General features: G+C 49.2%; 7 protein-coding genes across 7 annotated transcripts; 3 read left to right on the top strand and 4 right to left on the bottom strand.

Moving 5' to 3' along the window:
• Positions 1–926: 926 nt before the first annotated feature.
• Positions 927–5,652, top strand: atrF (ABC drug exporter AtrF; the record flags this gene model as incomplete). The annotated part of the gene is made up of 3 exons (XM_040827698.1): positions 927–2,224; positions 2,275–5,056; positions 5,116–5,652. 3 exons carry the CDS (start codon positions 927–929, stop codon positions 5,650–5,652), a joined length of 4,617 nt encoding a protein of 1,538 aa, XP_040692120.1.
• Positions 5,535–8,593, bottom strand: ASPWEDRAFT_323241 (uncharacterized protein). The gene is made up of 8 exons (XM_040833647.1): positions 7,396–8,593; positions 7,137–7,328; positions 6,906–7,087; positions 6,747–6,858; positions 6,636–6,696; positions 6,295–6,581; positions 6,146–6,246; positions 5,535–6,094 (listed from the first exon to the last, which is right to left on the bottom strand). The coding sequence occupies exons 1-8, from the start codon at positions 8,302–8,304 to the stop codon at positions 5,845–5,847; spliced, it is 2,094 nt and encodes a 697-aa protein (XP_040692119.1). The 5' UTR covers positions 8,305–8,593; the 3' UTR covers positions 5,535–5,844.
• A 770-nt stretch (positions 8,594–9,363) lies between these two features.
• Positions 9,364–10,618, top strand: ASPWEDRAFT_323239 (uncharacterized protein). Its single transcript, XM_040833646.1, has one exon. It carries the CDS (start codon positions 9,647–9,649, stop codon positions 10,448–10,450), a length of 804 nt encoding a protein of 267 aa, XP_040692118.1. The 5' UTR covers positions 9,364–9,646; the 3' UTR covers positions 10,451–10,618.
• On the bottom strand, positions 10,438–10,958 carry ASPWEDRAFT_24373 (uncharacterized protein; the record flags this gene model as incomplete). The annotated part of the gene is made up of 2 exons (XM_040832603.1): positions 10,438–10,734; positions 10,785–10,958. The coding sequence occupies 2 exons, from the start codon at positions 10,956–10,958 to the stop codon at positions 10,438–10,440; spliced, it is 471 nt and encodes a 156-aa protein (XP_040692117.1).
• Positions 10,959–11,291: 333 nt separating this feature from the next.
• On the top strand, positions 11,292–14,917 carry ASPWEDRAFT_57158 (ATP-dependent RNA helicase ECM16; the record flags this gene model as incomplete). Its single annotated transcript, XM_040838328.1, has 2 exons — positions 11,292–11,495; positions 11,558–14,917. 2 exons carry the CDS (start codon positions 11,292–11,294, stop codon positions 14,915–14,917), a joined length of 3,564 nt encoding a protein of 1,187 aa, XP_040692116.1.
• Positions 14,918–14,975: 58 nt separating this feature from the next.
• Positions 14,976–16,034, bottom strand: cwc21 (U2-type spliceosomal complex subunit CWC21). The gene has a single exon (XM_040834363.1). The coding sequence runs from the start codon at positions 15,832–15,834 to the stop codon at positions 15,157–15,159; it is 678 nt and encodes a 225-aa protein (XP_040692115.1). The 5' UTR covers positions 15,835–16,034; the 3' UTR covers positions 14,976–15,156.
• A 1,041-nt stretch (positions 16,035–17,075) lies between these two features.
• Positions 17,076–20,014, bottom strand: ASPWEDRAFT_103309 (mRNA-binding protein PUF3; the record flags this gene model as incomplete). Its single annotated transcript, XM_040827551.1, has 5 exons — positions 17,076–17,494; positions 17,548–18,103; positions 18,156–18,434; positions 18,491–19,818; positions 19,879–20,014. 5 exons carry the CDS (start codon positions 20,012–20,014, stop codon positions 17,076–17,078), a joined length of 2,718 nt encoding a protein of 905 aa, XP_040692114.1.
• Positions 20,015–20,020: the final 6 nt, after the last annotated feature.

Here is a 20,020-nt window from a genome sequence, read left to right as displayed (position 1 = left end):
GCTGACATCGGAGACAAACTGGAGGGCATGAATGGATATCGGGGTGATTGGTAATCTGGACATCCGAACCAGAGGAATAACAGAATCATAAGGGATTCTAATGAAGGTTATGAATGAATAGGATGGCGGTTGCTCCGAGGGTATTCCCTGCTTACTTACACCAGTACTACTCGTATTACTCCATATCCTACCAGCCTACCATATATCTACCACCATACTGTTGACTATATTCTACGCGACAGGTATCTATATCTATCTAATTCTATATCTAATTGTACTACATCTAGTCATCCACGCTACAATCTTTGCTGCAGGTAAACGCCGCTATCTCCGAGAAGCGGGGCTGAAATCTCTGGCCGGCCAATCACCGGCCCAGTTGAGGTCATCCAGCATCGGGTTTAACCGCTTTCGCGTCGGTTGCAGCAGGCGCGACTGACTCGTGGGGCTCCACCCGAGCTGGGCGTGAGTAATTCTGACTCTTCCTGACTCTTGCCGGCTGCTGCTTGCTGCTTTCTGCCTGACTCCGCGGCCCGCCATGATTCGTTCTCTCCCTTTTTCGGATTGACTGGGCGGATCCCTGTTCAAGCTTTCTATCGTCTCTTACAAATCCACCGGACTTAATAATGGAGGTAATGGAAAAAAAAGAAATTGGAAGAAAAAAAAAAGAGGGTCTGCTTACAGACGCTCGTATCCGATATATAATAGTACTTCATGCTGGGACCCTATTTCTTCTCGTCTTCCCCCCCCCGGGCTGTCTGTTCCTTATCCCTTTGCTCGGTGCTTGGTGTCCTTCTGTCGGACTGTACATACTTATCTTTCTCCTATTAATTCTTATCTAGTACCGTTTATCTATTACTTCTTCAAATACCCTAACTGATAGTATCTAATTTGCGATCGACCCCGTCCGTGAAGGACGCCTTTCGACAATGGCCGAAGATTCTCGTCCGCACGACCCTGTTGCGACAGACCAGGACAACCACCAGGCCACCAGCCATGCCCAAGCATCCGACCAAGACCCCACCTCCACCTCGACTTCCACCTCTTCGTCTCAGCTCAGTCTCGATGGCCGATGGGGAGAACAGGACCAGGGGGAGCCCGTCTCCCGCCGGGGCGCCATGGAGGACTTTGAAGGGATGAAGAGGGAATTGACTCGACTCAGTCTCACACGAACCCGTTCTACCACCAAGGATGGTCGCCGATTGCGCTCGCTCACTTCCCGTCGAACAAGCCAGGCCAAGGATGAGGAGAAGGCGATGGACGAGGACGAAGCGGACGACGATGTTTCTGGCGACTTTGACCTCAACGAGTTTCTCATGGGTGGCAATTTGGAACGACGGACGACGGCGGGTGAACCGGCGAAGAAGGTGGGCATCGTGTTCAAGAACATGACCGTGAAGGGTGTTCAGACTGGTGCCTCCTTTGTGCGAACCCTGCCCCATGCCGTCGTGGGTACCTTTGGTCCCGATCTCTACAACCTCGTTTGCCGATTCGTCCCCCAGCTTAGTTTTGGAAGATCTCCCCCCGTGAGAGACCTGCTCCATGACTTCAGTGGAGCGGTCCGTGAGGGTGAAATGATGATGGTGCTTGGTAGACCAGGTGCTGGATGTACCACCTTCCTCAAGGCTATTTCCAACAACCGTGAGGGCTTTGCTGGTTTTCTGGGCGATGTGAGCTACGGTGGCATGTCTGCCGAAGATCAACACAAGCACTTCCGCGGTGAAGTCAACTACAACCCTGAAGATGACCAGCACTTCCCTACTCTCACCGTCTGGCAGACACTCAAGTTCTCCCTCATCAACAAGACCAAGAAACACGATCGCGCCAGTATTCCCATCATCATCGACGCCATGCTGAAGATGTTTGGCATCACCCATACCAAGAACACCCAGGTTGGTAACGAGTTTGTCCGTGGTGTCTCTGGTGGTGAGAGAAAGCGTGTCAGTATCGCCGAGACCTTGACCACCAAGTCCTCTGTCGTCTGCTGGGATAACTCCACCAGAGGTTTGGATGCAAGCACTGCGCTCGACTACGCCAAGTCTCTCCGCATCATGACGGATGTCAGCAAGCGTACCACCTTTGTCACTCTCTACCAGGCTGGTGAGAGTATCTATGAGCTGATGGATAAGGTGCTGGTCATTGATTCTGGTCGTATGCTCTACCAAGGTCCTGCCAACGAAGCCAGGCAGTACTTTGTCAACCTTGGCTTCTACTGCCCTGAGCAATCGTATGTTCCCCTCCACCCTATTCCTTCCAAGCTATTCTAACATGTCCCAGAACTACTGCCGACTTTTTGACCTCCCTCTGTGACCCGAATGCCCGCCTCTTCCAACCAGGCCGAGAAGCCTCTACCCCCAAGACTCCCGAGGAACTCGAGGAAGTCTTCAGAAGCAGCGAACAATACAAGCGTATCGCAAATGACATCTCCGGCTATGAGACCCAACTCCAGGAAACCAACCAAGAGGATACCCGCCGCTTCCAAAAGACAGTCGCTCAGTCCAAGAGTAAGACTGTCTCGACGAAGTCTAGCTACACTGTTTCTCTCGCCAGACAGGTTGCCGCCTGTGTGCAGCGTGAGTTCTGGCTGCTGTGGGGTGACAAGACGTCTCTCTACACCAAGTATTTCATCATTGTTTCCAACGGTCTTATTGTCTCTTCTCTGTTCTACGGCGAGGCCCTCGACACTAGCGGTGCCTTCTCTCGTGGTGGTGCCCTGTTCTTCTCGATTCTGTTCCTTGGCTGGCTTCAATTGACAGAATTGATGCCCGCAGTTACCGGACGAGGAATTGTCTCGCGTCACAAGGACTACGCCTTCTACCGCCCATCTGCCGTGTCGATTGCTCGTGTTGTCGTCGATTTTCCTGCCATCTTCTGCATGGTCGTGCCCTTTACGATTATCGTCTACTTTATGACCGGACTGGATGTGGATGTCTCCAAATTCTTCATCTACTTCTTGTTTGTCTACACGACTACGTTCTGTATCACCTCGCTGTACCGTATGTTTGCCGCACTATCGCCGACTATTGACGATGCCGTTCGATTCAGTGGTATTGCATTGAACGTTCTTATCTTGTTCGTCGGTTATGTGATTCCCAAACAGGCTTTGATCCATGGTTCGATTTGGTTTGGTTGGCTCTTCTACGTCAATCCAATCTCATACAGTTACGAAGCGGTACTTTCGAACGAGTTCTCTGGTCGTGTCATGGAGTGTGCCGCATCTCAGGTCGTACCCTCGGGTCCTGGCTATGATGATCCCCAGTACCAGGGCTGTGCTCTTACTGGATCTACGGCAGGTAGCACTAACGTGTCTGGTGACAGCTACTTGGACACAACCTTCCAGTTTACTCGAAGCCACATGTGGCGCAACTTTGGTGTTGTCATTGCTTTCACGGTTTTGTATCTCCTGGTGACTATTTGGGCTGCCGAGTTCCTCTCCTTCGTCGGTGGCGGCGGTGGTGCCTTGGTCTTCAAGAAGTCCAAGCGCTCTAAGCAGATTGCGACCCAGAACAAGGGCAACGATGAGGAGAAGGTCCAAAGCACAGGTGACAATGCTGCTGTGTCGCGTGGAGACTCGCCGTCGGGAAGCCCCGAGACGTTTAACCGCATTTCATCCAGCGAACGCATCTTCACCTGGTCTAACGTCGAGTACACGGTGCCCTACGGTAACGGAACAAGAAAACTACTGAACGGTGTCAACGGATATGCTAAGCCTGGACTCATGATCGCCTTGATGGGTGCTTCTGGAGCTGGTAAGACCACCCTGCTCAACACCCTGGCTCAGCGTCAGAAGATGGGTGTTGTCGGCGGTGACATGCTCGTTGATGGACGTCCTCTGGGAGCCGATTTCCAAAGAGGTACTGGTTTCTGTGAACAGATGGATCTTCACGACAACACATCTACCATCCGGGAGGCTTTGGAGTTCTCTGCCCTTCTTCGACAGGACCGGCACATTCCCCGTCAGGAGAAGATCGACTACGTTGACCAGATTATTGAATTGCTGGAACTCGAGGAAATCCAAGATGCTATCATTGGCTCCCTTAACGTTGAACAGAAGAAGCGAGTGACTATCGGTGTTGAGCTGGCTGCTAAGCCTAGCTTGTTGCTCTTCCTGGACGAACCTACTAGTGGATTGGACAGTCAGGCCGCGTTTTCGATTGTGAGATTCTTGAAGAAGCTCTCTCAGGCTGGACAGGCTATTCTGTGCACCATTCACCAGCCCTCGTCCATGCTGATCCAACAGTTCGACATGATTTTGGCCCTGAACCCTGGTGGAAACACTTTCTATTTTGGACCTGTCGGCCAAGATGGCTCTGCAGTTATCAAGTACTTTGCTGACCGCGGCTTTGTGTGCCCCCCTTCGAAGAACGTTGCCGAATTCATCTTGGAAACGGCAGCCAAGGCAACCTCGAGGAACGGCAAACGCATTGACTGGAACGAGGAATGGAAGAACTCCGATCAGAACCGTGAAATCCTACAGGAGATTCAGAAGATCAACGAAGAGCGAAGCAAGATCCCGGTTTCCGAGGACAGCGGACCTCAGTACGAATTCGCCGCGCCTACCTCCCTCCAGACCATGTTGCTCACCAAGAGACTTTTCGTCCAGTACTGGAGAGATCCGTCGTACTACTACGGAAAACTCTTCGTCTCGGTCATCATGGGTATCTTCAACGGATTTACTTTCTGGAAGCTTGGCAACTCGATCGCCAGCATGCAGGACCGTATGTTCTCGTGCTTCTTGATCATTCTTATCCCCCCCATCATCATGAACAGTGTCGTCCCCAAGTTCTACATCAACCGTGCTCTCTGGGAGGCCCGTGAATACCCTAGTCGTATCTACGGATGGGTAGCCTTCTGCACTGCCAGTATTGTCTGCGAAATCCCCATCGCCATCGTCTCCAGTATCGTATACTGGGTTCTTTGGTACTACCCCGTGGGCTTCCCCACTGACTCGAGCACGGCCGGATACGTCTTCCTCATGTCGATGCTGTTCTATCTGTTCCAATCTAGCTGGGGACAATGGATCTGTGCATTCGCGCCGTCTTTCACTGTCATCGCCAACGTGAGTTATCCCCACCCCCATTTTCACCTTTTCAGACAAAATCTAACAGAAAAAACCAGGTCCTCCCCTTCTTCTTCGTCATGTGCAACTTGTTCAACGGTATCGTCCGTCCATACGACGCATACCCCGTCTTCTGGAAATACTGGATGTACTATGTCAACCCCGTAACCTGGTGGCTCCGCGGTGTCCTCTCCAGCACCTTCCCCTCTGTGCAAATCACCTGCGACCCCTCCGAAGCAACCAGCTTCAAAGCACCCCCCGGACAGACCTGTCAAGACTACGCAGGCGACTTTGTCAAAAATGCCGGCGCTGGCTACCTCCTCGACCCCAACGCCATGTCGGACTGCCAGTACTGTCCGTACAGCAACGGCACGGAGTACATGCAGAACCTCAACGTGCACGACGGCGACAAGTGGCGCTGTTTCGGTATCTTTCTTGCCTTTGTGATTATCAACTGGGCGCTGGTTTACTTCTTCATCTTCACTGTTCGTGTTAAGGGGTGGTCGTTTGGAATGGGTTATGTTTTTGGTCTTATTGGGGCTATGATTGATGGTGTGAAGAGGATCTTTACCCGCTCGAAGAAGGAGCAGCAATGATTGGTTGATTGTTTGTTGAGAAAGGGGTTTGTGGTGTTGAAGGTACATACTATTACTGATTGATTTATTGATTCATGTGGATGAAGAGATAAAAGCTTTCTTTTTGTCTTTTGGAGCGGATTTTAGATAGACGAGATTACTTTCTCATACATAATTGATATTATACATACATGCTAGACAGCATCTGATTCCTCACATAAATGTACTCGAATAATACCACGGTCTACGATTGCCCCCAAATTCTTTGCCTGGAAGCTGCATCGGGATTGGGATCGTGCCCTGGAAGAGATTCAACATATCTGGGGACTCGGGGGTAGATTGCTTCGTTTCGGGGGCTTGTGAGTTCTGAGTCTTGTCGACAACTGGAATAAGCACTCCACATTCCCAATTCCGGCAGTTGAGTTTTGGTTCTTTGGTTGTTCGATCCTGGACGAGACGGCCCCTGTCATGTTCAGTATTAGATGTTGATATCCATCGATGGAATGAGACTTACCAGGCACTTTCTGATAGATTCGCACTTCCCACGTAAGCCCAACCTCGACATTTCGAATTATCTTGCATTATTATCGGCTCGTCAGGTCTCACGTATAGAATCTAACAATATCAGCGAGAGTGTACATTTACACAAGACTTATATCCCACCTTATTGTGCATCAGCAAACGATCCCTCCTCGTCTCACAGTCCCGCAGCACATGGCGCGGAAACTTGGCGCCCTCATACCACTTTGACTGAAAGCATATTGTACCCGCATTGCGCGGCCCACCTTTCGTATCACTGACTGTGCGTTCTGAGGGGAAGTAGACTCGGAATCTGTCATCTTTCCATTCTGAGGCGGTGGCTTTTTGGATTAGCTGGGTGGGATTTGTACGACTTCGCGCAGGGAAGGATTTGTTTGTTCGGAGGGTGTATTCTGTTAGGCCGTCGTCGCCTAGTTTTGTCAATTAGTACTGGTGGGATGGGTGTAGGTTTGGATAGAAATTACCCTGTGCTGCGAGGTATATGGATCTCATAAACTCGTCGGTTAAGGAGCCGATGGAAGATGTCTAATGAGATGGTTAGCGAATGATATGCTTTGCGGCAGATGCGAACTTACCACGTAGTCGATATTTATGGGTTTGGAAACTTGTAATCCTAAAGAATTTACTGCCCGGCCAAGACCGCAGTATCCTGTACGTTTCCATGAATCTCCTGTATGCGACCCACCACTTGTAATATTAGAATCGCTTAATGAAACGGAAGGGAAGTGACTCACATGGTGTGAACAAATGCTATATCGGCAGTCTTACCAAAGTCAAAACTATTAAGCTTTGCAATGATATTTTCGTGTAGTGTGCTGGCTTTTAGGAAATAGACCAATTCCTCGTAGAATGCCGTTTTTGAAGACCCACTGGTTACTTGCTCGGGTTTCTTGGGAAGATCAATAATAAAGACACTCTAGATTGTCATTAGCAAATGGGAGATGTGCAGATATAGTGGGAAGTACATTTTCCATGAGTCCCCCTTGCTCACCCCAGTCAAATGAAGTCAAGTTGGCTGTTGGAACCGCAATCCGAACATATTCAGGATGAAAGAGCAGCATCAACTTCGAGTGCATGCAATTCACTTGTCCATCCATGGGTGGGAAGCATAGCCGTAGGTTTTTCATTGATGCTGTTTCTGATTCGTATTGCCGTTTCTAAGCCCCATAAACAATATTAGCTTATGGATATAGGATAAAATGTGACAGGCAGATAAGCACTCACCGTGGATTCTTCTTTGGCTTGCATGAGCAAAAGAAACCGGGTCTTTCTTGTGTCCGCCTTTGAGAAAAGCCACTCCATGTCCCACATAAAGGAGCTCAAGACAGCAAGCTCTAGATCTGACTTTTGAAACACCTCTTCGATTTTGATATCATCACCTGAGCGTTCTTGGAGAAATGCCCACGTCTTTTTTACAACACCGGTAGGGAATTGTACCGATGGTGTACTGGACGGCATCGTGACCTGCCCGTTTCCTGCCTGTTTAACAGCAGGAATGCCGGAACTGGAGGATATTGAGCCAGCAGAGGTCGTTGCGGCAGCACCCCCAGTGGATAAAATATCTTTTGGGACGGATCCAGTTCTCAAGAGTTTCGACTCAGGCTGTTCGATTGACGCAGTGTCTTCAGCCTTCCTTTTCCCCATGCGTGCCAAGCGTTCTTGCTCCATCTGCCTTCGATCCAAGCCTAATATCCCCATAGGTTGGGAGGGTTTGTTGTTTTTTGTGGGTGGCTCTACTTCTGAAGATGGCTTCGTGTCCAAAATCTGCGTTTTCTCAGAAGGCTTGGGAGCTTCAGCAGCATCGTTCACATCTTCACCCGCGCTCTGTAACGACAACTGGATGGCTCTCCTGAGTTCTTCATCTGCTTCTTTGTCTCCTTCGTCCTCATCTTGATCTGTTTCCGACCCAACAACTGAATTTGACTTTGGATAAATTTGCACTGGCTCATCATCATCGGAATCGCCAGTTAAATCGACAACGGGTTGTTGCTGTCCATTGGAAACAGGCTCAGGGTTATCTCCAGTGTCATAGAGTTCTCTTAGCGAGAGTGCAATGGCTTCTCTGAGCTCATGGTCGTCGGCATCCACGGGGTCCATAGTGGCTAGTCTGTAGCTTCTGTCGTGGACTCCCATGCAGGCGCGAGCCCGAGAGAAGAAACTACGACTGAGACTGAGGCTGGAGGTGTTCCAAAGACGGTTAGACAGGCAAGGTTTGTAGGTGATACCAGGTATTTGGAATCCTGGAATCCTCAAAAGTCATAAGCGTTTATAGGATTTTGCAGCGCCTGTCATCTGCTGTGTGGAGCGTCGTTGCGTTGCAGAGAAAGACGACAGGAATCAATCTCAGTCGAGTCTTGTTTACGATTGATAGAACAACGTCACTGCGGGCGGACGTCAACGCGACTCAGCAAACCCACGTGAGGTCTTCTTTTTCGGGTCGAATCCACTATCCAGAATTAGGTGGTAGCCTGATGAATTCAGCGAGTGACCAAAAGATAAAAGATAATGGAAGTGAAGTTACACAAGTGCTTCAGTTGATGGAAAGAAGCCCCTGTCGTCTCGCCGCAGGCACGTGACCTTGCGTCTGTATCAACTTTTGAGCTATCGATGGCCACGAAAGAGAAAAATAGGGAGAATTTATTGATTTCTGATATAGCTCATATAGATTAATTTAGCCTCAGTCATTTTGAATGGTTATTGCAGAGGCTTGCTATGCGAGTGGCTACAAGGCATCTACCGCAGTACGTCAATGGGACTATCAAAGAATCTACGTCTTCATCAGCCAAACAAGCCTTTCTATCTGAAATAAAGTCTTGTTTCTTAAGAAGTCTAATAATATCCCATACAGACCATTGTATATCTGTTATTTGGTATATAATAAAGGATCATCAAATCATGCCACGAAAATAGAGCTGTATAATGATGAAATCCTTCCTTTCAGGCATTCCCTGACTGCTGTGCCGAGATATCCAAAAAGTCACAGCCCACCCAGCACAATGTTCAGCAGGTCTCCTGATCTCGGCGTGGACTTCACTTCACTTCTTCTCTGAGTTCCTGAAAACAACACTCTACCTCTCTACCTTGGCCCTCCACCAAGCTTCTCAGTAAACTTCATCCATGTCCTTTAACTCAGACGGCCTTCAGCCTTCTAACCAAGCCGGAAACATGGATCCTACGCCTGAGACACAGTTGACTCCGGTCCAGGTCCAAGACGTGGCCGCAAGCGCGTCGTCCAAAGTGAAGCTTCCCAAGACCTTTATCAACCGTACCAACTCAGGGTCAGTCTTTCAAGGATCATTCGCTTCCGGTGTTTCTTCATATCTGCTAACAAGAAAGCTCTAGAATCTGTGTTTCCTTTCTCGAGCCTTACCAAGCCCATAAAGGCAATCAAGTTCACTGTCTCGAAGAGCAGGAAAAGCCCAAGTCGTACCATGATCTTATTGTCACGGAAGCCAGTAAGGTCGTGCGAGGTGTTATGGTCTCGGGCAATCCATACGTTCGTAACCTTCTTTTTCGCCTGCCGATCGAACTTCGGTTCAAGATCTATGAATACCTGTTCATCCACGACGGCAGTGCAATCGAAATCGGAAGACAGAGTCACACTCCAATGGGAAATACCTCCATCCTCAGAGTGTGCCACGCAATCTATCATGAAGCATCGATTGCCCTTTATCACTCCATGAGCCACCGCAAGCTTTTCTTCCGGACCTATGGTTCCTTTTCTGCGGATGTGCTCAACCGCCGCCCTTCGCCATTGCAGTGTTGCCGTAATATGTCTTATCAGAAGTGGCTTGAATACCCTTGCGTCGTACGAGAGCTTTCGTGGAAAAGATCGATTCATTCTGTGGTCTTTTTGATCGGAGCACTTGACTTCATGATGGCTTTGAAGCGGCGCTGGGCGTTTTCAGAGTTCATCACGACGCTAAGAATGGGCGACCATATGCGTATCTATTCTTTGACCGTCGTTGCCGCCCAAAACTGGAAAATGCCGGGATTCGACGAAAATGATTTGGTCCAGGCTTTGTTCAGTGGCGCCATCATGTACCTTGGAAAACTCACTTTCCGTGGCTTCAGCAACAAGGAAAGGGACCGCCTCTGTCAGCTCATCCACGCCCGCAACATTCCCTCGCTGAAAATTGAACGGGAGAAGAAAAGGATACAGGGGCCTGGATTTTCACTTTGGATCTGTAAGGTTTTTTTCTTTCTTTTTCTTTATCTTGTTCGTTTTACGGTCCCTATTTTTTTCAGCCATCACGGCAAGTTCCTTCAAATACACTGAAGGACGAGATCAATGATGGAAAAGAACACATCCCGATCGGCATCAGCCGTCTCCAGCCCCAGCCCGACAACGAGCAATCTCTTTTCCCCTGGCGTTTTCATGACGATGGCACTTGCTATTTGACGGGCATATAGCTGACCAACGGTTTCGTGCCCAGGAACCCGACCGCCTAGCAGCGATGTAGCCGTCAGGTTACTGATCGGAAGAAGACTGTCGTCGGTAGCATCTGAGACGATATGGGATCCCTCTGTTCCTGGATTTTCATTTGCCAGCGGGACATGGAGCTGTACAACAGTCAGTTGGTGGATCTTGGAGGAGGATATTGCCAGCGTACCCAATGCGCAAGTCGTCCTTTTTGAGATATTGTAATCAGAATTCTGTCACTGAAGTTCATGGTCATAACATCTGTTTGGACTCCATTAACCATTCCAGCCACTTGCTTCGTTGCGGCGGGGAAGGGCAGGTTCAATGGTTCCTGGAGTTGGTTGAGGTCGAATGGATCAGCCATGGTTGGGATATTCTGAGTTTTATGCAGATATTCTTAGTTTCAATCAATATCTCCTCTTCTCTGAAATGTATTGAAATGAATCCAGCTTCAACCCTTACTCTCTTTAGATAACAGATGTTTGTTGTCTTGTCCTGACCCCTCTGTCTCTCTTTGTGCCGCATTGAAGGCGGTGAATTTATTCTCACCGCTTTGAGGCAGAATCTCACCGCCCCGCACTTGCCTGAATTTTTTTCTTTCTCATCCAACATCAACAAGATTCGCTCATTCTGCAATTTCATTATATTGAATTCTTTTGTCTTTGGGTAGAGGCAGAGGCCTGTAATTTTTTACATAATGCCCAAGTTTAAGCCTCGCCAACGAAAGCAGAAGCACCGGCAAAGGGAAGCTACGAATGCTCCGGTCGATACCAACGTCACCGAGATATTGCCCGTCGCCAAAAGCGAAAAGGAAGCGAAAAGACAGGATCTCAGAGAGGAATTGAGATCGCAACATGAAAAAATTTCTTCCAAGAAACAGAAGCGTCTGGATAAATATATTGTAAGTTGATAACTACGCAACAGGAAATTATCCATCAGGTCATTTTCTAACAATCTCTGCAGGAAAACAAACTGAAGAAGGAAGAAAACCTCGAACTACTGAAGAAACTCGCACAGGCAAATGTCGACACATCCGGTTTACAAAGCTCCAGAGATCTCGGAAGAGGCAAGAACGACCAAACTGAAAAACCAGCGACATCTGCAACTGCCGGCGCAACGAATGCGACTGCCCCCGACGCAGAGATTTCCGACGATGATTTGGACGACTTGGATCTGAAACTGAAAGCGGCCGCGAAGGAAAACAAAGTCGAAGACATAGTCAAAAAGCCAGTGGACTTGCCAGGGGTTGGAAGTGGTTTGAAGCGCCCACTCGATGTCGGCTCAGACGGTTTCCCGGTCATCAAAAAGCGAAAGCAAACGAAAAAGGCAAAGCCGGCGCCGGCACCAGTAGCAGAAATTCCATGGGAGGGATTCGGCTCAGATGATGAGTCCGATGATGATAGTGACGAGGACGATGTCTCAGATAACTCCGAAAGCGATGACGAAGAGGAGAGTACGTCTGACGAAGGAAGCGAGGATTCTTCAGAAGAGTCATCCGAGGATACATCCTCGGATGAAGATGATGAAGAGGAATCGACTACTAAGATTAAGCCCCGCCAGTCCGCTTTCAAATCCTGGGCAAAGCAACAAATAAACGATGCAATCGGCTTCAACCCTAACACTGTACCAGTCACAGAGGAGGTACAAGCGTTTGATCCCGAAAAAAGGCCAGTAAGAAATACTGTCTTCGAGGAGGAACCGCTGCCTCCTGAGCTTCAAGTTACTCAGGGAAATCCTTATCGAAAGGCTTTTAGTGTTCAGGTCGACCGCCCAGAGGAAATACAAAATGCGCGCTTAGGGTTGCCGGTCGTTGGCGAAGAACAAAAAATCATGGAAGCTATCCACAACAACTCTTCTATAGTAATCTGGGGAGCTACTGGAAGTGGTAAAACAACCCAACTTCCGCAGTTTCTATTTGAGGCTGGTTATGGCAACCCTGATAGCCCCAACCCAGGCATGATCGCAGTGACCCAGCCACGCAGAGTTGCGGCTGTCAGTATGGCAAAGCGTGTTGGGGATGAGCTTGGACAGTTCTCCGACAAGGTCGCCTACCAGATTCGATTTGAAGGTTCAGCTTCTAGCAAGACTGCTATCAAGTTCATGACCGACGGTATCCTTCTGCGAGAAATTGCAGAAGACTTTTCTCTCAGCAAGTACTCCATTATTGTGATTGATGAAGCACACGAACGAAGCGTCAACACCGATATCCTCATAGGAATGGCCAGCCGTATCGTGGATTTGCGAAAGGCCATGAGCGAAGAAGACCCAACTGTCAAGCCTTTGAAACTTGTGGTCATGTCCGCGACGCTGCGAATTTCTGATTTTACGCAAAATGCAAGCCTTTTCCGACATGGATCACCACCTTTAGTTCAGGCGGAGGGCCGTCAGTATCCAGTTACTGTGCACTTTGCCAGACGAACGCATCGTGATTATGTTGAAGAGGCATTCCGGAAAGTCTCTAGAGGCCACCGCAAGCTTCCGCCTGGAGCCATGCTTGTATTTTTGACCGGACAAAACGAGATCAAACAACTATCTAAACGGCTTAAGCAAACATTTAAGCCTACACAACGAGCCGAGGCAACACAGGCCAAGGTCCAACTGTCAGCAAACGATGCACCGCTGGAAGCAGAAGACATGGAATTGGGTGGCGCAGATATATCCAATACTGCTATTGGGGGCGACGACGATGACGACAGCGATCTGGAGATTACTGGTCTTGACGATCCTGAAGAAGATGATGAATTTGATTTGGGCGAAGAAGCAATGGATTCCTCTACTCGCGTTCATGTACTGCCACTGTACTCTCAGCTTCCCACAAAGGAGCAGCTTAAGGTTTTTGAGACGCCACCGGAGGGTTCACGACTTATCGTGCTGGCGACCAATGTTGCCGAAACAAGTTTGACGATTCCTGGCATCAAGTACGTTTTCGATTGCGGACGAGCCAAGGAAAAGCAGTACGACTTGTTTACTGGTGTGCAAAACTTCCAGATTGACTGGATCAGTAAGGCCAGTGCGAACCAACGAGCGGGGCGAGCTGGTCGAACTGGTCCCGGTCATTGCTATCGACTCTTCTCGTCGGCGGTGTATGAACAGTTTGCCGAATACACCGACCCAGAAATATTACGAACACCTATCGAAGGTGTTGTACTGCAGATGAAGAGCATGGGCCTCCATAATGTTATCAACTTTCCATTCCCAACACCGCCCAGTCGTCAGGGTTTGGCGAAGGCCGAAAAATTACTGAAGAACCTGGGGGCCCTAACGTCTGCAGGTCAGGTAACACAAATCGGTCACCGTCTGTCAACATACCCGCTATCTCCTCGGTTTGGTAAGATGTTGTATATCGGTCACCAGCATGGCTGCATGCCTTACATCATCGCGCTTGTGTCTGCTTTGGCGGTGGGAGACTTGTTCGTTCCGGAAAACCAGATCGACCCTGTGTCTTCTAAAGATAACGAGGGAGGGGTGTATACAAACTCGGATCGTCTCGAAGACACGGCTCGAGAGCAGCGTCACAAGGACTATGCTAGGGCTCAGCGTCTGTTCAGCAAACACGATGATACTTCCGACGCCTTGAAGTCTCTTTCCTCAATCTGCGCTTACGGCTACGCCTCTGATGTGGATTCATTCTGTGAGCAGATGTTCCTGCGCGCCAAGGCATTCAAGGAAGCTACTCAGCTTCGACGCCAATTGACGGATATCGTACGCAACAATAACCCTGGCCTCGTTCCGGCATACCAGGCTCGCCTGCCAGAGCCATCGGAGAAGCAAATCAAGGCATTGAAGCAGATTGTCACTGCCGGTTTCATTGACAACGTTGCGATCCGCGCTGACCTGGCTCCTGTTCCCCCAGAGATGCATCGTACCCCCAAGAGGGCAATTGATGTTCCCTATCTTACACTTTTCCGGTCTCGTGAGGGACCGGCAAATGAATTTCAGGAGAAAGCAGTTTACGTTCATCCGACATCGCTCCTTGCGCGACTGACGCCCAAGGAGATGCCACAATACGTCATCTATTCTCATTTGCAACAATCTTCGCCATCTTTGGTCTCAGATCAAGTACCAAAGATCCGGATGTACCCTCTGGTTACGCCAAGCGGATTGCAACTCTCTGCAATTGCGCACGGCACACCGCTGCTCGAGTATGGAAAGCCAATTGGCAAAACAGAGAACCTGGATGGAATCCCCGCGCGCCGCGCATGCTGGGTGATTCCGTCCCTGATTGGAGAGGCCGGAAGCACAGGCTGGCCAATGCCCGCCAAAAAGGTGGTGCAAAGGAAGGACCCGAAAGAGGGCTGGGTTATTGAAAAATTCACCTCTTGATTGTATATAATGGCGTTACATGTTTATGATTTACAAAAAAGTGATGATATCTCGTGATGATATCTATCGAATTGAATAGGTATAGAAGTACTGAATGAAGGAATCATTTTTTGTATTCCATTTGGAGATTTGTTTTCAGATCATATAAAAGTATGCATACAGTTTCGCTTCCGATGCGAAGAATCAAGATAACACCATGACGCCAAAAGTTCCCTATTCATCGACCTTTGATAGACCGATTAATCCCGTCTTTTGCTCTCAAACGGCTCCCTCCCCTTAATTTCCCCAGTCTCCTTATCCTCTTTAATGCCCAAGGCTTTTCGAAGCCGCTCACTCTCCTCGATCTTAGCCTCAGCCAGCTCGTGAACCTGGTACGACTTGAACTGCCTCCTCTCCTTAGGCGGCAAATCCCTAGCAGGCCGTCTCCGACCATCCTTGCCCCCACGACCAGCCGCCTCACCCTCCTGCTCTTCCTCCAACTCCTTGAGCAACCTCTGCCGAAAAGCCTCACACCGCTCATCAATCTCCTCCTCGGACAGAACCTTCTCCCCCTTCTCCCCCTTCTCTCCTTCTTCTTCATCCTCCTCGCCCTCCTCTAATTTCTTCTCGCTCTTCTTCCCCTTCCTCTTATTCCCTTTCTCCATCGCCTCTTCGATCCGCTCGTTCTCTTCCTCCAGTCTCTCCCTCTCCTCCATGACCTTTACCTCGATCGCGCGTTGTCGGTCATGCTCGAGGATCTGCTTGTCGGGCTGGCGCTGCTTGAATGATGTGCCCGCGTCGAAGTTGTTGCCGCCGGATAAAGGTGGGTAGGGCGCGCCGTAGCCTGCATTGCGCGGTTTCATGAACGCGTGGTTGCGCTGGACGTAGCCCGATGTGCCACTGCCGCGGGGGGTAGAGAGGCCGACATTGGAGGACATCTCGCTGTGTAGGTATTTGTTTTGGTGAGGTGTACGATGTTCGGGTGGATATCTGTCCGTCGAGGATGAGAGATGGATTATTTAGATATGGACTTGATGAAAGTGGGGAAGTTTATTTTCTGTCGTTTGTAGATATATATTTCAAGAAACCCCAGTCCGTTAGATAGTTGATTCCGTAGTGGCGAGTTGACGGTTTGCTGCAGTTCTTGACGTACCGCGAATACCGCAGATCGCAGATACAATTGGTCACGTGACTTATCGATAAGCATATAGCGGCAGACATCGACATCCATGACTGCCAGCTTTCTAAGATTCCTAAGGAATTGTTTTTACTATCATTTAATATCTGCTCATAGTGTCTAGTACTGGTCTGCCTTTGGTGCCATGAGTATGACAAATAAAATTAGTAAAAGTGTTCAAATTAAGCCAATTACTCCATATTATTCATTCTCAGTCAGATCTAAACTAAAGACATCAAAGTTATTCAGTAACACATATCAGAAAGAAACCCCATATCAACAGTTCATTTCGGCTCGATTCAGCCGTCACGGTAGACAAAAGAAGACACACGAGCAAGACCACTTCTTTTTTTGGGTATTTGGAATTGACTGTATACCGAGAGTCTGAGAAAGCAAAAGAAGAAGGAAAAAAGAAAGGCCCCCATAAAGCTTCGTCCCCTTGTCTTCAGATTGTTGTTTTCGGTTCCCTCCGCTATGTCCAAGGTCTCATTTGTACCGTAACGTGTGCTTCTTCAAAGCTAGCGTGATAAATCAGTTATCCCAGTTAGTTATTTCCCCTTGCTCACCAAATTAAGACGCCGATTCCTGATTGTTGAACACGGAGAAGAAAAAAAGTAGATAGAACCATTGACAGGTATGGAGACGTGTCTTCATTTTCATCACATCGATGACACAGTACAACAGAGTATAAAGAAAACTCAAAACAAATAAACAGATTAGAAAGTTGAAGGAAATAAAGGTAGCGAGGAAAGGGCATTAAAGAGAAGAAGAAAGGTTGTAAGAATAAAACAGCATTTAGCACCGCCAATACCCTTAATTTTTACGCCACCATCATGCCATGGAAGTAAGGCGGGAGAATCACAATGTTAACTCATATATCCCTCGGAATTCCCAGTATGTATACGCCCGAATTAAGAAAAAGAGAAAAAAGAGTTGGGGAAACTCAACATAATGATAAGAAGATTATGTTAGTAGAAGAATAGTCAGCAAGTGTGCAGGAACTCAGGTTGCTCCGGTGACTTCTGTGGGAGCAGTAGAGTCGGTCACAGTTCCTTCAGTCGCAGGTACAGAGGTCACCGTGCTTTTGGCGAGACCCTTGGTCTCACCAGCCCCATCAGAGTTGCTTTGGTTGTCCGTAGGCGGAGGAGTCGGCGGTGCTGCTCCAACAACAGGGGCTCGGCAGGTGTCGTTTACTGAGCGCTTGGACGGCTGGGGAGACGATTTGTGAGAGTTGGGAGGTGTTGTGGAAGTCGCGGAGTGGGGTAGGACCGCGCTTGTAGGAGAGTTCGGATCAAAGATGAGCTTCTCAATGGCAACGATTTGCTTGCCGTAGCTGAACTTTTTCAGCTGGCTGAGCAGAGGCTTGATTGCCTCGATAAGGGCTTCTTTTTCTGCGCCCTTCAATTGACCAAGAACTTTCTCTATAACGGGGTCAGTGGAATGAGACAGTTTGTTGGAAAATCAGTAGACTTACGGATGACATAGTTTCCATATTGGTCGCGCATTAACCCTAGCAGAGGGCTCTCGCCTCTCTCATTAGGAGATGTCAAGGTACTAATGATGTGGCGACGCTGCGACTCTTCACCGAACTCAATACTCTTCTCGACCACATTGCTGGCGAACTTGTGTTTCGAGTACATCAGCAGTTGTGAAACGACGATGGTGATCATCCTGGATCGGTCTTTTTCTTCCCCATTCTCAATGACATGTTGAATCACGTAGTTTCCAAACTGGTCGGGAATGAGGGTAGCCGTGCAGGCGTGAAGTTCACCAAGAATCGATTCACGGTCCACCTCTTCGCAATGTTCCAGCATCCGCTGGATAACACGGCAGCCATAAGGATGAGCAGCAAGTCGGTTGACCTGGCCCTTGAAGGCGTTAATAATAAACTGCACGTAATGAGAGGGGACCCTCTCAATGGCCTTTTGAATCACATGGTTTCCGTTCTGATCACGAACACATTTCAGCACATGGTTTTCAAGTTCCTTTACCATGAATGCTTGCTGGTCTGTAAGGATATGTTCCAATGCCTGAATCAACGTTAGCACCATTACTCTCCAGACCGAATCGAATGAATGTTACCTTCTGCACCACTCGGCAACCATACATTTGAGTGGACAAAGCCAGAACGTGTCCCTTCATTTGGTTTGCCAGAATCTTCTTCTGAGTTTGGTTACCGTGCTCAAACAGCTTCTGTACAACATAGTTTCCAAAAACATCCGTCATTAACTGGAGGCAGTTAGGCTGAATCTCGCGGAACACTTGCTCCTTCTCATCGCTGTTGGCGGTCTCCAATTTTTGCTGGATAAATCGAGATCCGTGCTGGTCACCGCTAAATTCGACAACGTGGTTGTAAATGTCCTAGGATACGTTAGTTCCATTTAATACAGAGGCATCACAAAAAATTGGAAGCTTACCTTGAGCTCATATCGCTTGTTACCTTTGCTATTGGCTCGGAATTCCTCCAAAAGCGGGCTACGGACAACCTGTGTGGGATCATGGTCACGGGGAGACCGGGAAACCATGGCGGCGGCACCGAGGCTACCCAGATGAGCGACGGGGTAGAATCCAGACAGAGCATTCAGTCGCGCCGCTTGGTACCCTGCGAAGTCATAGGACCCCGGGAACTGGGCTCTCTGCAACGGGTTGCCAGCCTGCTGCACAAATTCCTGCTCTTGTTGCATGCCCCGCAGCTTGCGCTCGAGTGCAGCCGCCTGGCCGTCAGATAGGCGACTTCCAGATGGATTTCTATAGTGAGGTACAGCGCCAGCTGCATTCTCGATACCAGGATAGAAGGGGCTACCCATTCGGGGGTACTCTGTCGGCGAGATTGAGTCACCTTCAACGCGAGATCTGGGGGCATAGCCCAGGGGGAGGTCTGCGGGGCCGTCGGCTGTGTAGCCTGCAACAGCCTGGTAGTTGGGCTCTTCGCCTCCGTTTTGATACTTCAACCGTTGGAAGGTAGCATCATAAGACCCTTGGGAGAGGTAAGGTGGACGTTGAACCCCGGGTTGCGTAGAGAAACCGCCATCGTTTAGCTGCAACTTGTTAAAACCAGCATTGATGTCCACCGACCCATTTACATATCGACCCTCAAATCCTTGGCTCTCGGAATGGAAAGATGGGTGGGCTGAATGTGTAGGGCGCTGAGCGAACGAAGCGGAGTTGTGAGGGACGTGGGCGTAAGGGTTTCGACCCAGAGGCTGGGTCATATTCTCCGGGATACCTTGGGGCAGACCAGACATGGCCATAGAGCTAGCCATTTCATCCGATCTCGTGGTATCGAGAGCGCCAGAGAAACCACCCTTCATAGGAAAACCTGAGTTCACGGGGCTTGTTCCAAAAGCCGATGTGCTGACATGACGTCTGTTCTCGCCGTTCCTAAACCCAAAGGTACCGAAAGACATGCCATCGCCAGAGGGCGAAATACCATCATTCGAAGTGTTAAGATAATTCTTGTGGCTCGTTCCTCCAGCCGAGGTTGCCAGTCCATTGGAGCGAGGCAGTGTGAAATACGAAGACGCATCGGCCGATTCTGTCAAGGCCGGGCCACTCCTATCACCAGCACGGGCTTGAACTGGGGAAGTAGACATACCACTGGTCTGCGCTCGAGAGAGAGATGACGTCGTATTAACCGTACTCCATGGAAGGTTAGGGCGGGTTGTCCAACCATCCGACTCTGAAGTCGATAATAGTGAGCCCGAACCTGATTTCCCTTCGAAAGCAGACTCGGTAATAGGTTGATCTAGAAACTGTGAGCATGATCCTCTTCCTCCAGTCAACGGAGCCGCGCCCAATATCGTACCGTCGAAACCACCTCCTAGGTTGCTGTCTCCCCAAATGTTGGCGTTCCAGCTCGCTTTGCCACCGCCGAAACTCTTAGTCATACTAGAGTGATGAGAAGAACGAGATCGCTCGCCGTTGATGCCAGAAGGACCCATGTTTGC

This window comes from Aspergillus wentii (genome assembly GCF_001890725.1).
Source record: "Aspergillus wentii DTO 134E9 unplaced genomic scaffold ASPWEscaffold_2, whole genome shotgun sequence".
In the NCBI taxonomy this organism is placed as follows: domain Eukaryota; kingdom Fungi; phylum Ascomycota; class Eurotiomycetes; order Eurotiales; family Aspergillaceae; genus Aspergillus; species Aspergillus wentii.
Note: the sequence above shows the minus strand (reverse complement) of the source record. Positions and strands in the feature narration are given on the sequence as shown.

Bases quoted from the DNA above. Each gene is read 5' to 3' on its own strand.
- ASPWEDRAFT_323239 (XM_040833646.1), top strand. From the start codon at position 9,647: ATGGTCTCGGGCAATCCATACGTTCGTAACCTTCTTTTTCGCCTGCCG.
- cwc21 (XM_040834363.1), bottom strand. From the start codon at position 15,834: ATGTCCTCCAATGTCGGCCTCTCTACCCCCCGCGGCAGTGGCACATCG.
- ASPWEDRAFT_323241 (XM_040833647.1), bottom strand. From the start codon at position 8,304: ATGGGAGTCCACGACAGAAGCTACAGACTAGCCACTATGGACCCCGTG. The intron at 6,859-6,905 runs GTGAGTCACTTC...TAATATTACAAG, and splicing joins ATAGCATTTGTTCACACCAT to TGGTGGGTCGCATACAGGAG. The intron at 6,247-6,294 runs GTGGGATATAAG...TGATATTGTTAG, and splicing joins GTTTGCTGATGCACAATAAG to ATTCTATACGTGAGACCTGA.